Source organism: Osmerus eperlanus, chromosome 13, assembly GCF_963692335.1.
Source record: "Osmerus eperlanus chromosome 13, fOsmEpe2.1, whole genome shotgun sequence".
In the NCBI taxonomy this organism is placed as follows: domain Eukaryota; kingdom Metazoa; phylum Chordata; class Actinopteri; order Osmeriformes; family Osmeridae; genus Osmerus; species Osmerus eperlanus.
In genome coordinates, this window is record NC_085030.1 from 9,231,684 (window position 1) to 9,249,795 (window position 18,112).

Here is an 18,112-nt window from a genome sequence, read left to right on the forward strand (position 1 = left end):
CAGGTGAGGAAAGCACCAGGGAGGGTTTCGCTCCTGCTCCCGCCTCCTCTGATGTCTATCTGACAGCTTGTCCTGCTCCCGGCTGGAATGCCAACCAGCCGGCCTGCGTGCCCGCGGAGACGTGCGCGCCCGTGCACGCGCACACAGCGGAGTGCATGTCATTACTTGCCGTCATTGTTTGCTCTCAGCGGGAACTTGGTTGTTGAGACTCTGCGTGCCACAGGATCAGGAGTCGGGCAGCTCAGTCTGCCTTGGGAGGGCTTTAGAGGTTACACTGGCACAAACACACACACACACACATGGGTTGTGTGTTATGAGGGATATTTGTGCAGGACTTTTGGCTCTGAGTGCTGGTCAAGTGGTGCTCCTGAGCTGGTGAAGGATTATCATGCCCTTGTGTTCTCTCTGCCTCTCTCTGGTGAGCTGTACCAGAGGCCCACCTCCTCCACCACCCCCTGAATCCCCCGCCAGCAGATTAAGCAGTCAGCCTGCTGGCCTCATGTTCAGGTAGCCTGTGATCCCTTCCTGGTCAAGGCTGCACACATGTTCATGTTCATGGCACCAACCTGGAGTTTTGGGAAGATGCCACACACGCATACGCTCTCTGGTTATGGCAGACAGCTCCGCCTTCCGAGCTGTTGTTGCCACGCTATCCCTCCTCCCCCCTCCCTTACTGGATGAGTGTGTTGTAACTTGCCAAATGTCGTTAGACTTCTTGTTAGTCCCATGTCAAGTTATTCTGGTCTCCGAAATGGCGTCAACAAACGCCCTTTCTTTGCAGTGTTCCGTAAAGCAATGAGGTGTAGCCTGCATGGTAAGGTTGTAAAAGGTTGAAAAATGTGTTGAAGGTGACACGGAGACCAAGTTCACCTTCCTCTGCTCTCCCCCCAGGTGATAGTGGACACCCCCACCAGCCCAGTCACCAGTGGCCTACCCTTGTTTTTCGTGATCACAGTAACCGCCATCAAACAGGTGAGGTTCTGCTTCACCTCGCACACTGACCGATTCGCTCACTTCCTCCCATTGTATCCTCACTTCTTCAAACATTAACCACAAGTCCCTGTGGTAAAACAGCAAATAAATAAATAACCGAAAGCTTTCGTATGAAATATTACCAATGCATTATGGATGTTTCCTCCTTTGCCAAGGTTCAGGTCTAAAGTGCCGTGGTTGGATCAGAGAGAGAGCGAGCGAGGGCAACAGAGTTGTCAGGGAATGGGACCAAATGGTCTCTGGGTGTGGAAGCAGAGGGATGAGAGGCGCCTCCCCGCTCCTCCCCTCTCCTCAGCAGCCCCTGTCCCAGCCTCAGATGCATTGTTTTAGGATTGGCTTTTCAGCGGTGGCCTGCTGCTAGGGCTTTTGAATGAGCACAATGGAGGGGTGGACTTCCTTCCAGATTTATATGGGACACAGGGAGAGCAGGCCGGGCCGGTGCTGCTGCCCTCAGCCAGACTTTGAAGTGGGACACTGGGGAGGGAGGGAGGGAGGGAGGGAGGGAGGGAGGGAGGGAGGGAGAGAGGGAGAGAGATGAGGTGTGCTGCTCCTCCCCTCTTTGCTCCACCCCTTATTCAAGCCCTGAAATGGCACTCATCTTTTTTTCCTCTCCCCCTCTCTCTCTCTCTGTCTCTCTCTCTCCATCCACTCCCCCTCCTTTTCCTCCCCTGCTCGCCCCTAACTTCCTCTGTCCTTCCCATCCACTCTTTGGCTCCCAAATTCCTGTTGGCTCCGGCTTTGGGTTTGCTGTCCGCTGTCGTTGACCCTCCCCCCCCCCCCCCCCCTCCCTCTCTCAGGGCTACGAGGACTGGCTGCGGCACAAGGCGGACAACGAGGTGAACAAGTACCTGGTGACTGTGCTGGAGGATGGCCTCAGAACACGCAAGGAGAGCGAGAAGATCAAGGTGCACCTCAGCCCCCTCCTCCAGACGTCTGCCATGACACACACTGACGCTGGGAACGTGTGTGTGTGTGTAGCGTGTTTGTGTCTGTAGCGTGTGTGTTTGCTTGTGCTTGTCTGAGAGATGTGGGTGCAGAGTGTTCGTAGATTATCCTAAATGAATTGCGTTGTGTGTGTGTTTAACTTCCTGGCGCCCCTTCCTTCCTGTGTCATCCAGTTTAGACGAGCATTAATCCCGTGTCCTTCCCCTCGCCCCCCCAGGTAGGAGACGTGGTGGAGGTGGAGGAGGACGAGACCTTTCCCTGTGACCTCATCCTGCTCCAGTCCAGCAGGGATGACGACACGTGCTTCGTCACCACCGCCAGTCTGGACGGGGAGTCCAACCACAAGGTAGACACAGAGCAGACGCTGGAGTCATCCAGGAACGCCCCCGCTGGGGCATCCTCATCCCCGCTGGGGCATCCTCATCCCCTCTGGGTTTGACCTCCCTCCCTTCCTAACAGCCACTTCCTCTACTCCTGCGCCGCCACAACTCGTGCGTCTGCTGTGCGAACGGTTTGCGTGCGTGTGTTTTGCTGTGTGGACGTCTTATTCTGCGGGTGTTTTCACAGTGTGCATGCTAATGTCGTTCTTTTTCCCCTGCGCGCGCGCGCGCCTGTTTCTAAGAGTGTGTGTGGGTGATTTGCGCGAGCTGCCTAGACGACTACCTGACCCACATCAGTCAGCACTTCCTATGTCTGTCTCCCCTCTCAGACACACTACACGGTACCCGACACGGAGAAGGAGCTGGACTTGCTCAGCGCCACCATCGAGTGCGAGCACCCCCAGCCTGACCTCTACAAGTAGGCCCCTTCTCCTCGCCTCGGCCCAGGAACCACACTCACAGAGCATGTGCAGGCGGGGATGTGTCAAGTGTTAGCATGAACAAACTGACAACTCAAAATGTCGAGTCACCCTCTTTTGCTGACAGTGTGATTATACGGCGCGAAGCTCTCGGCAGGGGCGTTAACACGGCCGCCTCAGCGCGGCGCTGACATATTGTGACTGCTGTTTGTACAGCCAGATTGGGTGGTGAGACTCTCCAGGAAATGAAGGGAAAGTTCGTTCGGGGGGGGGGGGGGGGTCGACCAGAGCAGTGGAGGGAGGCCTGACGTTCCTCCTGCAGCCTCTCTCAGCAGTGCTAGCCACGGGCGCCCCCTATGGCCAAGAAGCTGTCATTACACCTGGCCCACACGTCACCATTGGAACCGTAGACGTGCTAAAAAAGAGAGGAGCCAGATGCTCTCTTTTCAGAGTCAATAAAGCAGGGTGGTTTGCCAGCTTGGCGTGCCGCTGGCTAACCACCAGTGATTATCCCCGCTCGTAATTGGTGCAGTCCACTCAGCAAGGTCCTGGTGATGAGCAGATGGTGATGCGATCACTCACCGTTTGACACAAGTTCACTACTGAATACTGATACGGCCATTACTGCTGTGTCACTGTGTCTTCAGAAGCAGACTGTTAAAATGGAAGATAGTATATTAAACAAAGCCCAACACGTCAAGGTTGTCCTGGTATACTTAGCATGCAACTGCTATTGGGTGGGTTCATGTGCTCCTATAACTCATAACTGTGTGTGTTTGTATAGGTTTGTTGGGCGTATGCACATCTATAGGAACAACCAGGAACCTGCTGTTAGGTAAACATCCCCATTATTATGTCCTTGTATTGTGTTCTCACACACACACTCACACACACAGACACACACCTCAACTCTTCCAAAAAAAAGAAAGAAAAGCAGTCAGTGGTTTAAGCACTCTGGTATTGTCCCTGAGCATTAGCATCAAATCATTATTTTATTGATCCATAACTCTGGAGCTGTGTTAAAGTAAAGGCAGGCTGGCACAGTCTCAGGCAGCCCTTTGAAAGCGCGCTCCGGAGCGTTTGTCACTGACCGCTCTGTAATGGTCTTAGAAGAGATGCAGCCGTGTCCTTCTCAAGAACATTGGGAGCAGAGTAAAAGCCCCGGCTCCAGCCAGCTATCGCTAGCAGCCCTTTCAGACCCTCTGCCAGGCCCGGGCCTGTGCCAGCTTTCCAGCGGGAGCAGGGAGGGACACAGAGATGGTGTAGGAAGCTAATGTGGTTTATATACGTGTGTGTGCGTGTATTGCAGGTCTCTAGGCCCAGAAAACCTGCTTTTGAAAGGCGCTACCCTGAAGAACACTCTGAAGATCTATGGTGAGTGGGACTGAACTCATTAGTCTCTCTTGGGCCTGTAGTGTGTTGAGGCTTTACTGTGGGAGTCAACGTGAGAGGGGCCGTCTCGCTAACCCCCCGCCCCGCTCCCCTCCCCCTGCCGCAGGCGTGGCCGTGTACACAGGCATGGAGACCAAGATGGCGCTCAACTACCAGGGCAAGTCCCAGAAGCGCTCGGCAGTGGAGAAGTAAGCAGGGGGGCGGGGGCAGGGTCAAAGAGAGTTTAAAACTCACATTTGCAAGTGGCCCCATTTACATAACCACTATAGGATCAAGCGAAAGAGATCCGATCTGTAATACGATTAGCCTTTCGAGCGGTTAGCCGTGCTAGTTCAACCTACTAGTCGAGGCTAGCCTGCCTCAGCAAGGCTCACACAGTCCTGCCCACACGTCCACCCTCCAGGTCTATCAACGCCTTCCTGCTGGTCTACCTGACCATCCTGGTGAGCAAGGCCCTGGTGTGCACCACACTGAAGTACGTGTGGCAGAGCAAGCAGGGCCAGGACGAGCCCTGGTACAACCACAAGACCCAGCGGGAGAAGGACACCAACCTGGTGAGGGCACTGGGGCACGAGCATGAGCACAGACGCTGACTTCGCACCCTATGGGATCAGCTCTGTGACCGGTGATGTCATAACTGGTGACCTCACACACGAGTCAAATCTGGCTCCTATGTTTGTACTTTTTTGAAGATATCTTTGTGTCGCTCCTCTCTTTCAGTACCTTAAGATGTTCACGGACTTCCTGTCCTTCATGGTGCTGTTCAACTTCATCATTCCCGTGTCCATGTACGTTACCGTGGAGATGCAGAAGTTCCTGGGCTCCTTCTTCATCTCCTGGGACAAAGACTTCTACGACCCGGAGATCCAGGAGGGGGCGCTGGTCAACACCTCCGACCTCAACGAGGAGCTGGGACAGGTGGGGGGGGGGGGGGGGGGGGGGGATGGCTTCGTCTGAGCCAAGATGAGGGGCCTTCTGAGGGTTTTCTTTCTGCAAAATAACTGATCTGACTGGACTGTATGGGTTTAAGGAGTGGTTGAGACCCTTGCTTACACCTGTCCTACAGTTTCAGATCAGGTGGTACCTCACACTTCCGCATGTGTGTTTGTCATGCGTTTGGCGGCGCCCTGCTTGTTACTCAGTAGTCTGGTCCAGGTTCTGAAGTCGAAGTGGTCTTAATTGGACTTCATTGGCTGTGTCTCCCTGACTCCTTCTGTTTTTACTGCACCTACAATTCAAACAGAGCGTCGGTCCATCTGACACGCTTGGGCTGCCAGATGATTACTTAAATTAAAGTTGATGCTTCGTTAAACCGGAGTGTAATTCTGTCAGGGATTAATTGCCCATTCTTATTGTTTGCGCCTGTTAATTGGCAGAGGTCTTTTTTATGGAGTCTGATGCCGTTTCTCCCGGCACCCTTCAGGTGGAGTACGTATTCACAGACAAGACGGGTACGCTGACCCAGAACAACATGGAGTTCATCGAGTGCTGCATCGACGGCTTCCAGTACAAATACCGCGATGCGGACACCGAGCTGGACGGCTTCTGCGTCACAGATGGACCTGTGAACAAGCTGCAGCAGAAGGCCGGCAGGGTGGGTGTCCTTCTGTCCCTCCCTCTCTCTCTCCCTCCTTCTCTCCCTCTCTCCCTGTCTGTCCTTCTGTCCCTTTCTCCCTCTCTCTCTCCCTGTCTGCCTGTCCTTCTGTCCCTCCCTCTCTGTCTGCCTGTCCTTCTGTCCCTCCCTCTCTCTCTCTCTCTGCCTGTCCTTCTGTCCCTCTCTCTCTCTCTCCCAGACGTCTGCCTGTCCTTCTGTCCCTCCCTCCCTCTCTCTCTGCCTGTCCTTCTGTCCCTCCCTCTCTCTCTCTCTCCCTGTCTGCCTGTCCTTCTGTCCCTCCCTCCCTCTCTTCCTCCATCTGTCCACCTGCCCCCCACCCTCCCCTCGTCTCAACTCCCTTCACGCCATCCAGCATATGGCCCACACAAGCCTGGTCGTCTCCAGGGCCCCCCGGGGCCATTCAGAGAGCACACGCGTGTTCACCCCCATCATGTTAACACGCGTGCACTCTCACCTGACAGCTCTCAGCATGAGCCCCTCAGGGCGCCCTCCCACCACCAGCGGCCGCATGGCGCTCCCGCTCGGCTGAGACGCTCCCGCTCGGCTGAGACGCTCCCGCTCGGCTGAGACGCTCCCGTCTGCCCTCTCTGCCCCACAGCAAAGGGTTTTTACAAGCCGGACGAAATTCCCCCTCAGCTTGGGACCGAGCCGCTAAGGTGGCGTCATTAACCCTTGGCCTACCGTGTGGCGTCTTTTCAGGAGAAGGAGGAGCTTTTCCTGCGGGCGCTGTGCCTGTGTCACACGGTGCAGGTGAAGGAGCCGACCGCCCAGAGAGGGGGCCAGAGCCAGCTAGACCGGGTGATGGCCCACGTGGACGGGCTGGGGCTGGGCTTGGGGCCGGGGCTGGATGGAAACGGGGGCCAACCAGAGGAGGAGGAGCCGAGAGGTTTCATCGCTTCCTCACCAGACGAGGTGGCGCTGGTCAAGGGAGCCATGAAGTAAGAGACCTAAGAAATGAAGGAATCCAACCTTCCCCCCCCCCCCCCCCCTGTCATGAAATCTACCAGGGAAATGGATGTGAAAGAACATCTGTGACGAGCGTGCCGTGTGTTTCTGTCTCCCTCTGCAGGTACGGCTTCACCTTCCTGGGTCTGGAGAGCAAGAACATGAAGATACTCAACAGGAACAACGACGTGGAAGTGTGAGTCGGCAGTTTTCTCACACCAGACATGTTTGCTGTTTGTTTTCCCTCCGAGGGGGTCGTCTATTTGTGTTGACGTGGTCCTCTGGTTTCCCTCTGAAGGTACGAGCTGCTTCACGTGCTGAACTTTGACCCCGTGAGAAGGCGGATGAGTGTGATCGTTCGATCGAAATCAGGTGCGCCTGGAATCACTCTCGTTTCACTGCCTTGATCCGTGTTTACTGGTGACGCCCCCCCAGCCCTGACCTGTGTGTGTGCTTGTGTGTGCGTGTGTGTGCTTAGGTGACACGTTGCTCTTCTGTAAGGGCGCCGACTCCTCCATCTTCCCCCGGGTGAAGCAGGAGGAGGTGGAGAGGATCCGCATGCACGTAGAGCGCAACGCCACGGTGAGCCCCACTTACGCACAGTCAGTCTTCAGTCAGAGTCAATCCTATTGTTGTCTTATGTCGGGGTGCCCGTGTGTCTGTGTGTGTGTGTGTGTGTGTGCTCTCAGGAGGGCTACAGGACCCTGTGCGTGGCCTACAAGAAGCTGGGAGTGGAGGAGTACGCCCAGGCAGACGCAGGGCTCAGGGAAGCCAGGCTGGCCCTGCAGGACCGAGAGGAGAAGCTCATGGCCATCTACAACCAGGTGGAGACAGGCATGAGTCTCATAGGAGCCACCGCCGTGGAGGACAGGTGTGTGTGTGTGTGTGTGTGAGCCTGTCATCTCCCATTCAGACTCGTTTCTCCCCCTCCACCTCCGTTACGCCGATTTGCTGTTCTACACCTGCCCCTCCCTAACCCCCCCTCCCCCCCAGGCTGCAGGAGGAGGCAGCAGAGACCATGGAGGCGCTGCAGGGGGCGGGCATGAAGGTGTGGGTGCTGACGGGGGACAAGATGGAGACGGCCAAGTCCACGTGCTACGCCTGCCGCCTGTTCCAGCGGGGCACGGAGCTGCTGGAGCTGACGGTGCGCACCCTGGAGGACGGGGGGAGGAAGCGCGGGGAGCGCCTCCACGAGCTGCTCATGGACTACCACAAGAGGGCGGTGAAGGACGCCCCTCCGGTCAAGGCCGGGGTCACCAGGTCAGCACTGGACGACGGACAAACATGGATCATAACTGAGCTTGAGTTTGGGCAGTTGTGTTTTTTTAGGTGTTCAATTCATGTCTGGGGACCAGGGCTTGGGTTTGTCAGGGTGTGTTTAGGCGTGCTATGAACTGTAAGCTAGCGTGTGTGCGTGTGTCTGACCCCAGGAGCTGGTCGTCGGCCTCTCAGGACTACGGCTTCATCATCGACGGGGCCACCCTCTCCCTGGTGTTCAACGCCTCTCCAGAGTCCGTCTCCAGCAGCTACAAGAGCCTGTTCCTGCAGATCTGCCAGAACTGCACCGCTGTGCTCTGCTGCCGCATGGCGCCCCTGCAGAAGGCCCAGGTAGCCCCGCCCCCAGGGAAAAGGTCTCTCTCGCGGGCTCTTTCCTGTCAGGTCGACAAGAGTTGCTCATTCCACTCCTCCCTCTCTCCTCCCTCTCTCCTCTCCAGATAGTGAAGCTGGTGAAGAACTCCAAAGGCAACCCCATCACCCTGTCCATAGGGGACGGGGCCAACGACGTCAGCATGATCCTGGAAGCACACGTTGGCATCGGTAGGACGCGCGCCGTTAGCCGCTAACCAGGCTCCAGGCACACATGTAGCATGTTGTCGCTGAGCCATGTCCCCCCCCCCCCTCCCCCCAGGCATAAAGGGTAAAGAGGGCCGCCAGGCCGTCAGGAACAGCGACTACGCCATCCCCAAACTCAAGCACCTGAAGAAGCTCCTGCTGGCTCACGGGCACCTGTACTACGTCCGCATCGCCCACCTGGTGCAATACTTCTTCTACAAGGTAGGCGCCATGCAGTCTCCATATCTCTTGTGTTGTCTTTTTAAAGCCACTATAGTGTTGGTTTGAATGGGGAAGGCTAGTCATCCTAAAGTCAGATATTCAGTGTTCTTGATTTCTATGAAGCTCTATGCCCAAGTTCATGTGATCTTAGACACCAAAGCCTTTAATGAGGATACTAACCACCAGCTCTGTCTGTCTCTCCCTCTCTCTCCCCCCATCTCTCATCTCTCTTTCCCTCTGTGTCCCATATTCCCTCGCTCCCTCTCCTCTTTTGCTGTGTAGAACCTCTGCTTCATCTTACCTCAGTTCTTGTACCAGTTCTTCTGTGGATATTCCCAGCAAGTGAGTACTCACCCCCCCCCGTCCCCGTCCCCCCGTCCCCCCGTCCCCCTGCCATTTCTCCGGTTCAAAGATGCTCTGAACATGAAGGGTCCAGAGTATCGTGCTGAACCGTGGAGACCTCCTCCACCAGCACCTCCCTTCTGACCGCCCCCTCCCACCCCCCAACCCTATCCTGGAGTGGCTGACGTGATATACATATGAGTTTCCACAGAGGAACCCTCTTAAACATGAAGGGCACAGATGCATGCATGAAGAGGCACAGACTCACACAGCGCAGCATCTCCACCTTTCTCCATACAGAGTCCTGATGGTTTATTCAGTGGTTGGCCATCTCCCACAGGGCTTTGACTCATTGCACATTAGCACTATATGATGATGCACTCTGTTCTAAAAGTAGCCTAAAGTCTAAAAGTAGCCTCTCATTCTCAGTCCCAGCTCATACAGGCCTGTCTGTGCGTGTGTATATAATATATATATAATATACGCACACAGTTTATGTGTGTGTGTGTGTGTGTGTGTGTATATCCTTGATACAAATCAAGGATATGTGTGTCTGTGCATGGAGCCAGAGAGAAACAGTGGCACACACTGACACAGAGTTGTACTGCTGTGCCTCAAGTCTCTGAGTGAGTGAGTGAGTGCATGTGTTTGTAAGAACATCGTCCTCTCCATTATATTAATCCCTGGGTGCCACCCCTTACCTGTCTCCTCCCCCCCCCCATCCTCTCCTACCCCCCCTCTCCTTCCTCCTCCTCCCCCCAGCCCCTGTACGACGCAGCCTATCTGACGATGTACAACATCTGCTTCACCTCTATGCCCATCCTGGCCTACAGCCTGTTGGAGCAGCACATCTGCATGGAGGTCCTGCTGGACAATGCCACCCTCTACAGGTAGGACAAGGGAACTACGGTTTCAGTGCTCTGAAATCCACTGCGTTTGTGTTTGCTTGACTCGTCTCTCCCCTCCTGTCCTGGCCTTCCTCCTCCTCCAAAGGGAGATAGCGAAGAATGCCAATTTGCGTTGGTGCCCCTTCCTGTACTGGACCTTGCTGGGGGTCTTTCAGGGCGTCCTGTTCTTCTTCGGGGTCCGCTATCTGTTCAGTAACCCTGCCCTCCAGGATAACGGCCAGGTTAGTCCTCCTGATATCCAGAGAAGCCCCTCCACCACCACGGGTTCACCCGGGTATACTGCAGGCGTCAGCAAATGCGCTGCTATAAATAGCCCCTCGTTTGTCTCGTTTACCTCCAGGTGTTTGGGAATTGGTCGTACGGGACAATAGTGTTCACCGTCCTCGTCTTCACCGTCACACTCAAGGTGCGGCACTTTGTTTTCATTTCGCTCTACGTTTTGATTTATATTTGTTATTATTAAGTTAGAAGAAAAAAAACAACAAAAAACGTCTATTCTTCATCCATTGTCCTGTGTTCCCCCAGCTGGCTCTGGACACCAGACACTGGACCTGGATCAACCACTTTGTCATCTGGGGCTCCCTGGCCTTCTATGTGTTCTTCAGCTTCTTCTGGGGAGGCATCATATGGTGAGGAACATAGCCTCCTCACTGGCCAGACACCTCTCCCTGCTCTACCTTGGTATTCCAATGTGGAAGGTTAAGTTATTTTAGTTCATGAATGATTTAGGTGTCCAGCTCAATGCTCTTGACAGAGAGCAGAATTCCTGGTAGTGAGTCGTTCCCCCGTCTGTCCTCTCCTCCAGGCCCTTCCTGCAGCAGCAGCGTCTGTACTTTGTGTTTGCCAACATGCTGAGCTCGGTGTCGGCTTGGCTGGTCATCATCCTGCTCATCCTGCTCAGCCTGCTGCCGGACATCCTGCTGGTGGTGCTGCGCAAGCCCCGTGGACCCCACTCACGACAGGTACACACACACACACACCCCAAGCCCCGTGGACCCCACTCACGACAGGTACACACACACACACACACCAAGCCCCGTGGACCCCACTCACGACAGGTACACACACACACACCCCAAGCCCCGTGGACCCCACTCACGACAGGTACACACACACACACACACACCAAGCCCCGTGGACCCCACTCACGACAGGTACACACACACACACCCCAAGCCCCGTGGACCCCACTCACGACAGGTACACACACACACACCCCAAGCCCCGTGGACCCCACTCATGACAGGTACACACACACACACACTGTAGCGGGGTTTGCTTGTTTAAGATTAGCAATACTTAATTTATAATAAAGTATGTAGTTCTTGGGGGCACCACCTCTTATTGTTAAAGGGACAGAGGAAACCTTATTGAATAATATTGAAATAATAGCCTTCGTAATAATCAGTCTAATCTTAAGTAGTGAATTCTATGAAAGTAGAGCAGATCAGATAACGTGAGTGATACGCGAATATTATACACAATGATTTATTTAGGAGAATGTAATTATAATGAACAAATACCAGATAAGTTATGGGTTAGTCAGAGTAGTACAGTGGCTGTATGCAAATGAGGGCGAGCAACACAATGGCTGTGTAGAGCGCGTGTGAAGGGGGGAGGGAGAGAGAAAGAGTGGGAGAGGGGTAGAGAGGGACAGGTAGGCCTTTCTGGTAACAATGGACGAGCAAGGGCAACTAACTTAACAAGGGTTAAGTTATCTCATTTGTAAAATACAATCAAACATCAACAATTTAATCACAACATGCCAATATGTCACAAGTAAGAAATATTGCAAATCGTAGTTACTTTTGTCGGTTTGAAGAAGGAGTCAAAGGTTCGTTATGTCCAACGAATAGAAAGCGGAATCTCTCGTCAAAGTTCCGGGCGCTCAGTGAATGTGCCAAGCCCCGTGGACCCCACTCATGACAGGTACACACACACACACACACCAAGCCCCGTGGACCCCACTCATGACAGGTACACACACACACACACACCAAGCCTCGTGGACCCCACTCATGACAGGTACACACACCAAAATACATGTGCAAATGCACACACTGTCACGCATACACCTTAGCATTGTCACGCACATTACTCTGTCATACCCAGACATCATCCAAATATTTCATGTTTTTTTTTGGGGGGGGGTTTTCCAGTTATGATGTTCACTTGCAGGATCACTTCTTGTGGGTCATTTTGTTATGGAGATACACAGATTCCAGCATTTCCATTTAAAATGTGTATCATAGTCTCCACTGGATGGAGTTGGCTCTTGTCCATGACCAGTGATGTTTCTGTCTTGCTGATGGTTTGGTTGTGGTTAACAGAGCCCACTCATCTAACAAAGATCACCAGAGCCAGCTGTTGTTTGTTGCTGATCTCGAGAAAATGTGAAACATTTTTAGATTTTGTCCAAACACTCTGCCTGCATAGAGGTGTTCAGTCATTTGGCTGTTCATGTCATCACTAGAATTATCAGGCAGGATAGTCCCAGTCCTTTTGTGGAACTATGAGTTTTTTCCTGAAAACATGATTGGTTGGTTACTGTAGCACCGGCCTACCTGCACCAGGGAGCTGTCAATCCAAAATAACCTCAATTAAAGACCCTCCCTGCTTTTCTTTACTCGCTAACCTGCAGTCTTTCTGCTTCCTTCCTCTGTTCTGAATGTTCTTACTACTGTTACCCCTGCTGCTCTCACTCTCCCCTCTGTCTCACCCTGCGTTTGTATCTCTCTGGTCTCTCTCTCCTGCTTGGCCCGTCAGATGAAGCATCGCCTTCCTTCCTCGGGGACGTCTACTATCTTCATGCTGTCGCAGACCGCCAGCACTCACAGCTTCTCCTGGAGTGACTGAGGTCTCTCCGCCTTGCTCTCTTACCTCTCCTGGCCCTGGGTTGCCATGTTTTTCTCCTACCTGTCTTGCTTATCCCCCCTACCTTGTGTCACCTTCCCCTTCCGTTCCCCTCCTCATCCCCCTTGTTGTGACTGTGGTGCCTCCCTGGTTATTGCGAAGGTTAGGCTTGTTTCCTATTGCCATGGGTGTTCCATACTGTACTTGCAAGGGTCACAGTGACTCTAGAATCGGCTCTTTCCCCTGTCGAAACGTGTTTGGTCGTTCACCCCAGATAGCTAGCCCCAGTCAGCTTGTATGGTAGCTATCCCCAGATAACTAGTCAGGTAGCTAGCCCCAGAAAGCTAGTCAGCTAGCCACGATCATTGTCCTCCAGCTGCCTGTGCTATTGTGCCTGCTGTCTCTGCATGATGCCCATTCAGGTGAATGCAGTGCACAAACACGTGAGGGTTTGACCTGCATGCGTGCTCAGACTCCTGCCAACAGCCCTGCCTCAGGACCCACCACAGCTGCAACGGCTCCACTGCAGACAATTGTGTGTGTGTGTGTGTCAGTGTGGATTTCATCAGTGAAAATCGTGACGAGAAGTATTAGTCACACATTTTTCCACAACCTTTCTCTGTAAGGATCAAACTTACGCAGGTTGTAAGCTAATGTTTTTCGTCAACATTTTCATTAATGAAATTAGCTCTGGTGTGTGTGTGTCTTCTCCAAAATGCTTTGTCCACTGTGAGTTTGTGTGTTTGCTGAAATGTGAGTGTGTGTGTACGTATTGTGTGTGTGTGTGTACTAGCATGGAGATGTCATTAGTGTGTCTTGCCTCACCCTTCCAGAAGAAGCCGGTAGAATCGAGCGCAGGGGACCCCCAGGTTCCCCCATCTTCAGCCAGGCCCCTGCTCATGAGAACCTTTTCAGATGAGTCCAATACTGTGCTATGAACAGGTACCAGACTCACCTTCACCCCGCCCCAGAGACCACATAAGCCAATCAAAGACCTGCCCCCTTTAATCCAGCAGCCTATATATCAACGACCCACTGCTCCACCTAACTATAACAACAATCTAACAAGACGCCCCAAATCCTGCTCCCTAGCCTCCTGCTCCCTAGCCTCCTGCTCCCTAGCCTCCTGCTCCCTAGCCTCCTCCACAGACGGTGTGTTGCTCTTTTGTCCAGGAACCCGGTATAGCCTTTCAGATACCTGCGTAATCCCAGATTTCCTGTAGGAGGCGCACTTTCCTGCAGTGTACCAAACTCCAATTGGTTGGCTGAAAAGGGTCTTCGTCATCACAGCCTCTTGGTTTTGTGCTTTTATGACCTAAAAAAAAATACATATTACACAATCCCACGCAATAATTTCACTTTTTGTTATCATCTACCAATCTCTCCATGAAAATGATTTTGGTGGAGCGCAGACTGAGCGGTAGGGATTATGCTCGTGTGCTCGAAGGGTCAAGCCAGAGAAACATGAATGCTCTTCTCAGCCTGCCATTGGATGCCCTCTTAATCGGCCCCTCGCATGAGCTCTGTACTGTTGTTGCCGTTCGGCAACTTTCAATCGTTTGACAATGGTCCATCCCAGTTGTGTTGGGGATTTATCTGTCATCAGGTGCAGTGGGTTTGTGTGTGTGTGTTGGTGTATTTGGGGTGCTTATCTGGACTGCTCAACTGACTATATGCCATTAATCCTCCTCCCCGTGGTGCTGGTGGTCATGACTGTTTTTCCGTGTTACCTGGGTGCACGTTTGAACCTGCGTCAGCTGTCGGCCTGTTGGGTGTTTTTGTTGTTGTTGTAATGCTCGGTACACGTCAAGCTTAGCTCACCGCATGCTGCGCCCAGCCCTAACCTGATGTGGAATGCTGCTGGCTCTCCACTGGGTCCTAATTCCTGCTGTTCTGCGGGACCGAGGGTGTCTGGGTGGCTGTTTGTGTAACACCAGATCCAGGTTTAGACCTTTGGCTCTGCACTGCACCACTGTTTAACCTCATGTTTTATTCTCCCTAGCTGTCAGAGGACTCCCTCATAAAGACCTCCAGGTAAAGCTCACCTGTCTCTCTCAGCGCCGCCTCCTCCTCTTCCCCCTTCATCAGATCACCAGTCTTAAACACCTGGGTGGCAAATTACAGCTGTAGTTTGCAGGATACCTGGGGCTGATTTCTGATGATCTCTAAGCAGGGAAGATGGGTCTAATCGGTTCTGCCTGTTAGGGTTGGTGGCCAATCACGCTTTGATTCCTGGGGTGTTCCTTGACGTCTTAGCTGCCACCGCTCTGATCACCTCCAAGTGATTGGCACAGGGCCGAGGGGTAGTCTCAAGGTAAGAAGCGTGGAGGGGCTGACACAGTGTGTGTGTGTGTGTGTGTGTCTCCTCCCCAGATCGCTGCTGTCACACCGCTGTCCTACAAGCACTTAAAGGAGGGGGAGTAAATGGGCAGGAAAGACGACCGACCCTCATCCTTCCTCTTTCAGGACTTGAAGCCAGTGGATCTTTGCTGCCCGCCGTCCTGCCTGATCACAAGGGATGAGGCAAAAAAACAAAACAAAAAGCAGAAAAGGATCTAAAAAGAAGAGAAGCTCAGAGAAACCTAGAGAGGGACTCTGGGCTGAGTACAGCGCTGGGTTTAAGCTGCTGGTTCCGTCCCCCTCCTCTCCTGTTCCCTTACTACGTCGTCCCCCCCTCTCCCTCGCATGCCTGCAGTGCAGAACACTGCACCACTGGCCCATGCAGAATCCCCACCTCGCTTTTTCTTTCTTTTTGTCTTCTTTTTGATCCCGTTCTTTACATTGACTCTTCAGATTACGGGCATGAATTTCTCCTGTTCCTTCCTTTACTTCCTTCCTCCTTTCGGGCCCTCTTTGGTTGTTTTGATATACTATCTTACAGATTGAAATGAATGCATCCACGGCTGCCTTGTGAGGGGTTTCGGGCTGCGTGTGTTCCAGCAGGCAGTCAGTCGCACCTCCACTGTCCCCAAGAATGATTCATCTGCATGAACCAAGGCTCCACGAAGGCCACATTCCACTGATGTTGCTCTCGTCATCATTATATGTTCATTTTTCTGCAAGGTTTGTTAAAAAAAGAAGAAGAAAAAGTTGCGACAACATGATGATTTTTTACATTTGATTTTTATCAATGATTCCGCTGTCCCGAGGTCCAAATTGAAATGAGTTCCTCGTTACATGTTATGTGATTCCAACCCAGTACAGCAAAGAGATCGTGTTAGCTAGCACGCTGAAGTTACTGATAGAACAAGTTCAGGATATATTTGCAATGTAAAACAAGTACGGTGTACACTGTACACCGTACTTGGCCTACCTCAGTACAATACTGAGGTAGGCCAGTGTGGAGAACACTCACCCCCTCATCTCTCCAAAAACGTTATGTTTGTTTGCGTGTGACTATGAGTATCCTATGCCTGTGTGTGACAGAGTTGAAAGAAATCCGGGCAGTGGGCCAGTGTTCCAGACGACCTTTCTACCTTCTCATGTGGTCCAGTAAACGTGACCTGAAATCGTTTAATCTCAGTGATCATATAAGAGACCCCTATTGGAGTTAGAAAATTAGTATATATATATATATGTTCTGTCTAGAGTTTAAATAACTTTCCTTAAAGACAAAAGCCAAGGAATGGGGAGATGCAAAATGTCACGTCCGACTTGAAGCATCTGAACTGTAGGTGACGAACAAGGTGTGTTTGTGTTTTAAGTTTCTGAGTTTGTCGTTCGTGTGCCTAGCAGCACAGTTGTACTCACAAATGCACACATGCACTAAAAGCCTAAATGAGGTATCTTTGTTCCATTACAGGTTAGTTAGCCACATTGCTTGTCCAAGATGGGCTGCAGTGTGAGAGCAAAGGTCCACACTGCAGAACCATCTTTGTTTCTGATCACCATAGTTACCACTGTGAGGCTCCCCCCCCCCCCCCGGCCTCCTGCTGGCTGGGTGGGGCTTGGGTTAGCCTTCTCTGTCATGTCCTTAGCGTTATTGCTTAATACATTCCATTTTACATACCACAGTTTGCATCACTTTTAGAAACTATCCAGAACGATTCTTTTTTCTTTTCTTTTCTTCTTCTTTGCAAGTGTAAAATCTATTTGACATATTTATTGTTACGTGTAATTTTACTCACAAATGTTCTATTTTTTATTACATAAATCTTTTTTATCGCCGAGAATGGATCAGCTTTTCCTTTTGCCTGTGTATCAGACAGATGGGTGCCCGTGCCAACTCATCTGACAGTTGTCTCCCAGACACACACCCATCCCTGCTCCCCTCCACATCACACTCTCCCATGGTGGGCAAACTAACAACGCCCCCCAAGCCAAATGTTATAGAGATTTACATTTTACATTTAGTCATTTAGCAGACGCTCTTATCCAGAGCGACTTACAGTAAGTACAGGGACATTCCCCCGAGGCAAGTAGGGTGAAGTGCCTTGCCCAAGGACACAACGTCAGTTGGCATGACCGGGAATCGAACTGGCAACCTTCGGATTACTAGTCCGACTCCCTCACCGCTCAGCCACCTGACTCCCAGATATAACATGTTTTCTCTAACCCACCATCTCCCTTCGTTAGGAGAGAAAATACTCTATTTTTCTTCACTCACAAGGTCCAGATTAGTTTGACAGTGGTGAGTAAACATCAGCTTTGTGATGTTTCTTTTCCAAACCCAGAAGGCAGGGCAGATACCTGTTTGGGTGTGAGTGGCAGGTGGGTGGCAGCTCATGTCAGGGGGTGTGTCCTAGGTCAGGGAGCAGGTGAGGCGTGTGTGGGGGGGAGGGGCTTCCTGCAATGTTGAAAAAATAAACATAAACAAACCTTTAAAACATCAGAGATGCTATTTTCAAAGCTTATATCAAAAAATATTGGATTATCATGTTTTGCCTGACTAAAAATGAAAAGAAATGATTGTATTTTTAATGCAACCTTTTTCCAGCCACCTGTTTTGTAAGAAAATTTGAAACATCCATAAAAAGCGCAAGAGGCTCTATGATTGTGGAGACTGTCTGGATGATGGGGCTCAACGCTGGGGTGCGGGTGCTGCCTGGAAGTGGAGGCTGGCACAAGCAGGCACCTCACCTCACCCCCCCTGCAGCCCCCTACCCACAGTCTCCAGCCTCAGAACTCTGAAACCTCAGATCTGAATGTACCTCTCTTTAAGACCAGTATGTTCAAACGCTGATAATTTTCTGGAATAAAACTGAATAATGTTTTGAAGAAAAACTTTTTGTGTTTTGCTTTGATCTTATATTCTACTGTGTGTTG

At 52.1% G+C, this 18,112-nt stretch overlaps 1 protein-coding gene across 1 annotated transcript in view; it reads left to right on the plus strand.

The window, feature by feature from the left end:
• Nucleotides 1-15,983, plus strand: part of atp11c (ATPase phospholipid transporting 11C) — an 18,787-nt gene extending 2,804 nt beyond the window's left edge. The window contains exons 3-31 of the mRNA XM_062476915.1: nt 67-131; nt 892-972; nt 1,791-1,898; nt 2,156-2,284; nt 2,648-2,736; nt 3,522-3,572; nt 4,047-4,111; nt 4,236-4,317; nt 4,533-4,683; nt 4,850-5,047; nt 5,553-5,723; nt 6,444-6,682; nt 6,814-6,885; nt 6,988-7,061; nt 7,168-7,271; nt 7,379-7,560; nt 7,683-7,949; nt 8,120-8,297; nt 8,405-8,507; nt 8,599-8,744; nt 9,027-9,086; nt 9,849-9,976; nt 10,080-10,215; nt 10,335-10,400; nt 10,520-10,623; nt 10,800-10,956; nt 13,681-13,789; nt 14,850-14,881; nt 15,221-15,983. Of these exons, the coding sequence (XP_062332899.1) occupies nt 67-131; nt 892-972; nt 1,791-1,898; nt 2,156-2,284; nt 2,648-2,736; nt 3,522-3,572; nt 4,047-4,111; nt 4,236-4,317; nt 4,533-4,683; nt 4,850-5,047; nt 5,553-5,723; nt 6,444-6,682; nt 6,814-6,885; nt 6,988-7,061; nt 7,168-7,271; nt 7,379-7,560; nt 7,683-7,949; nt 8,120-8,297; nt 8,405-8,507; nt 8,599-8,744; nt 9,027-9,086; nt 9,849-9,976; nt 10,080-10,215; nt 10,335-10,400; nt 10,520-10,623; nt 10,800-10,956; nt 13,681-13,785 (3,311 nt within the window). The 3' untranslated portion in view covers nt 13,786-13,789; nt 14,850-14,881; nt 15,221-15,983. The remainder of the gene's footprint in view (nt 1-66; nt 132-891; nt 973-1,790; nt 1,899-2,155; nt 2,285-2,647; nt 2,737-3,521; nt 3,573-4,046; nt 4,112-4,235; nt 4,318-4,532; nt 4,684-4,849; nt 5,048-5,552; nt 5,724-6,443; nt 6,683-6,813; nt 6,886-6,987; nt 7,062-7,167; nt 7,272-7,378; nt 7,561-7,682; nt 7,950-8,119; nt 8,298-8,404; nt 8,508-8,598; nt 8,745-9,026; nt 9,087-9,848; nt 9,977-10,079; nt 10,216-10,334; nt 10,401-10,519; nt 10,624-10,799; nt 10,957-13,680; nt 13,790-14,849; nt 14,882-15,220) is intronic.
• The last annotated feature ends 2,129 nt before the right edge of the window (nt 15,984-18,112 follow it).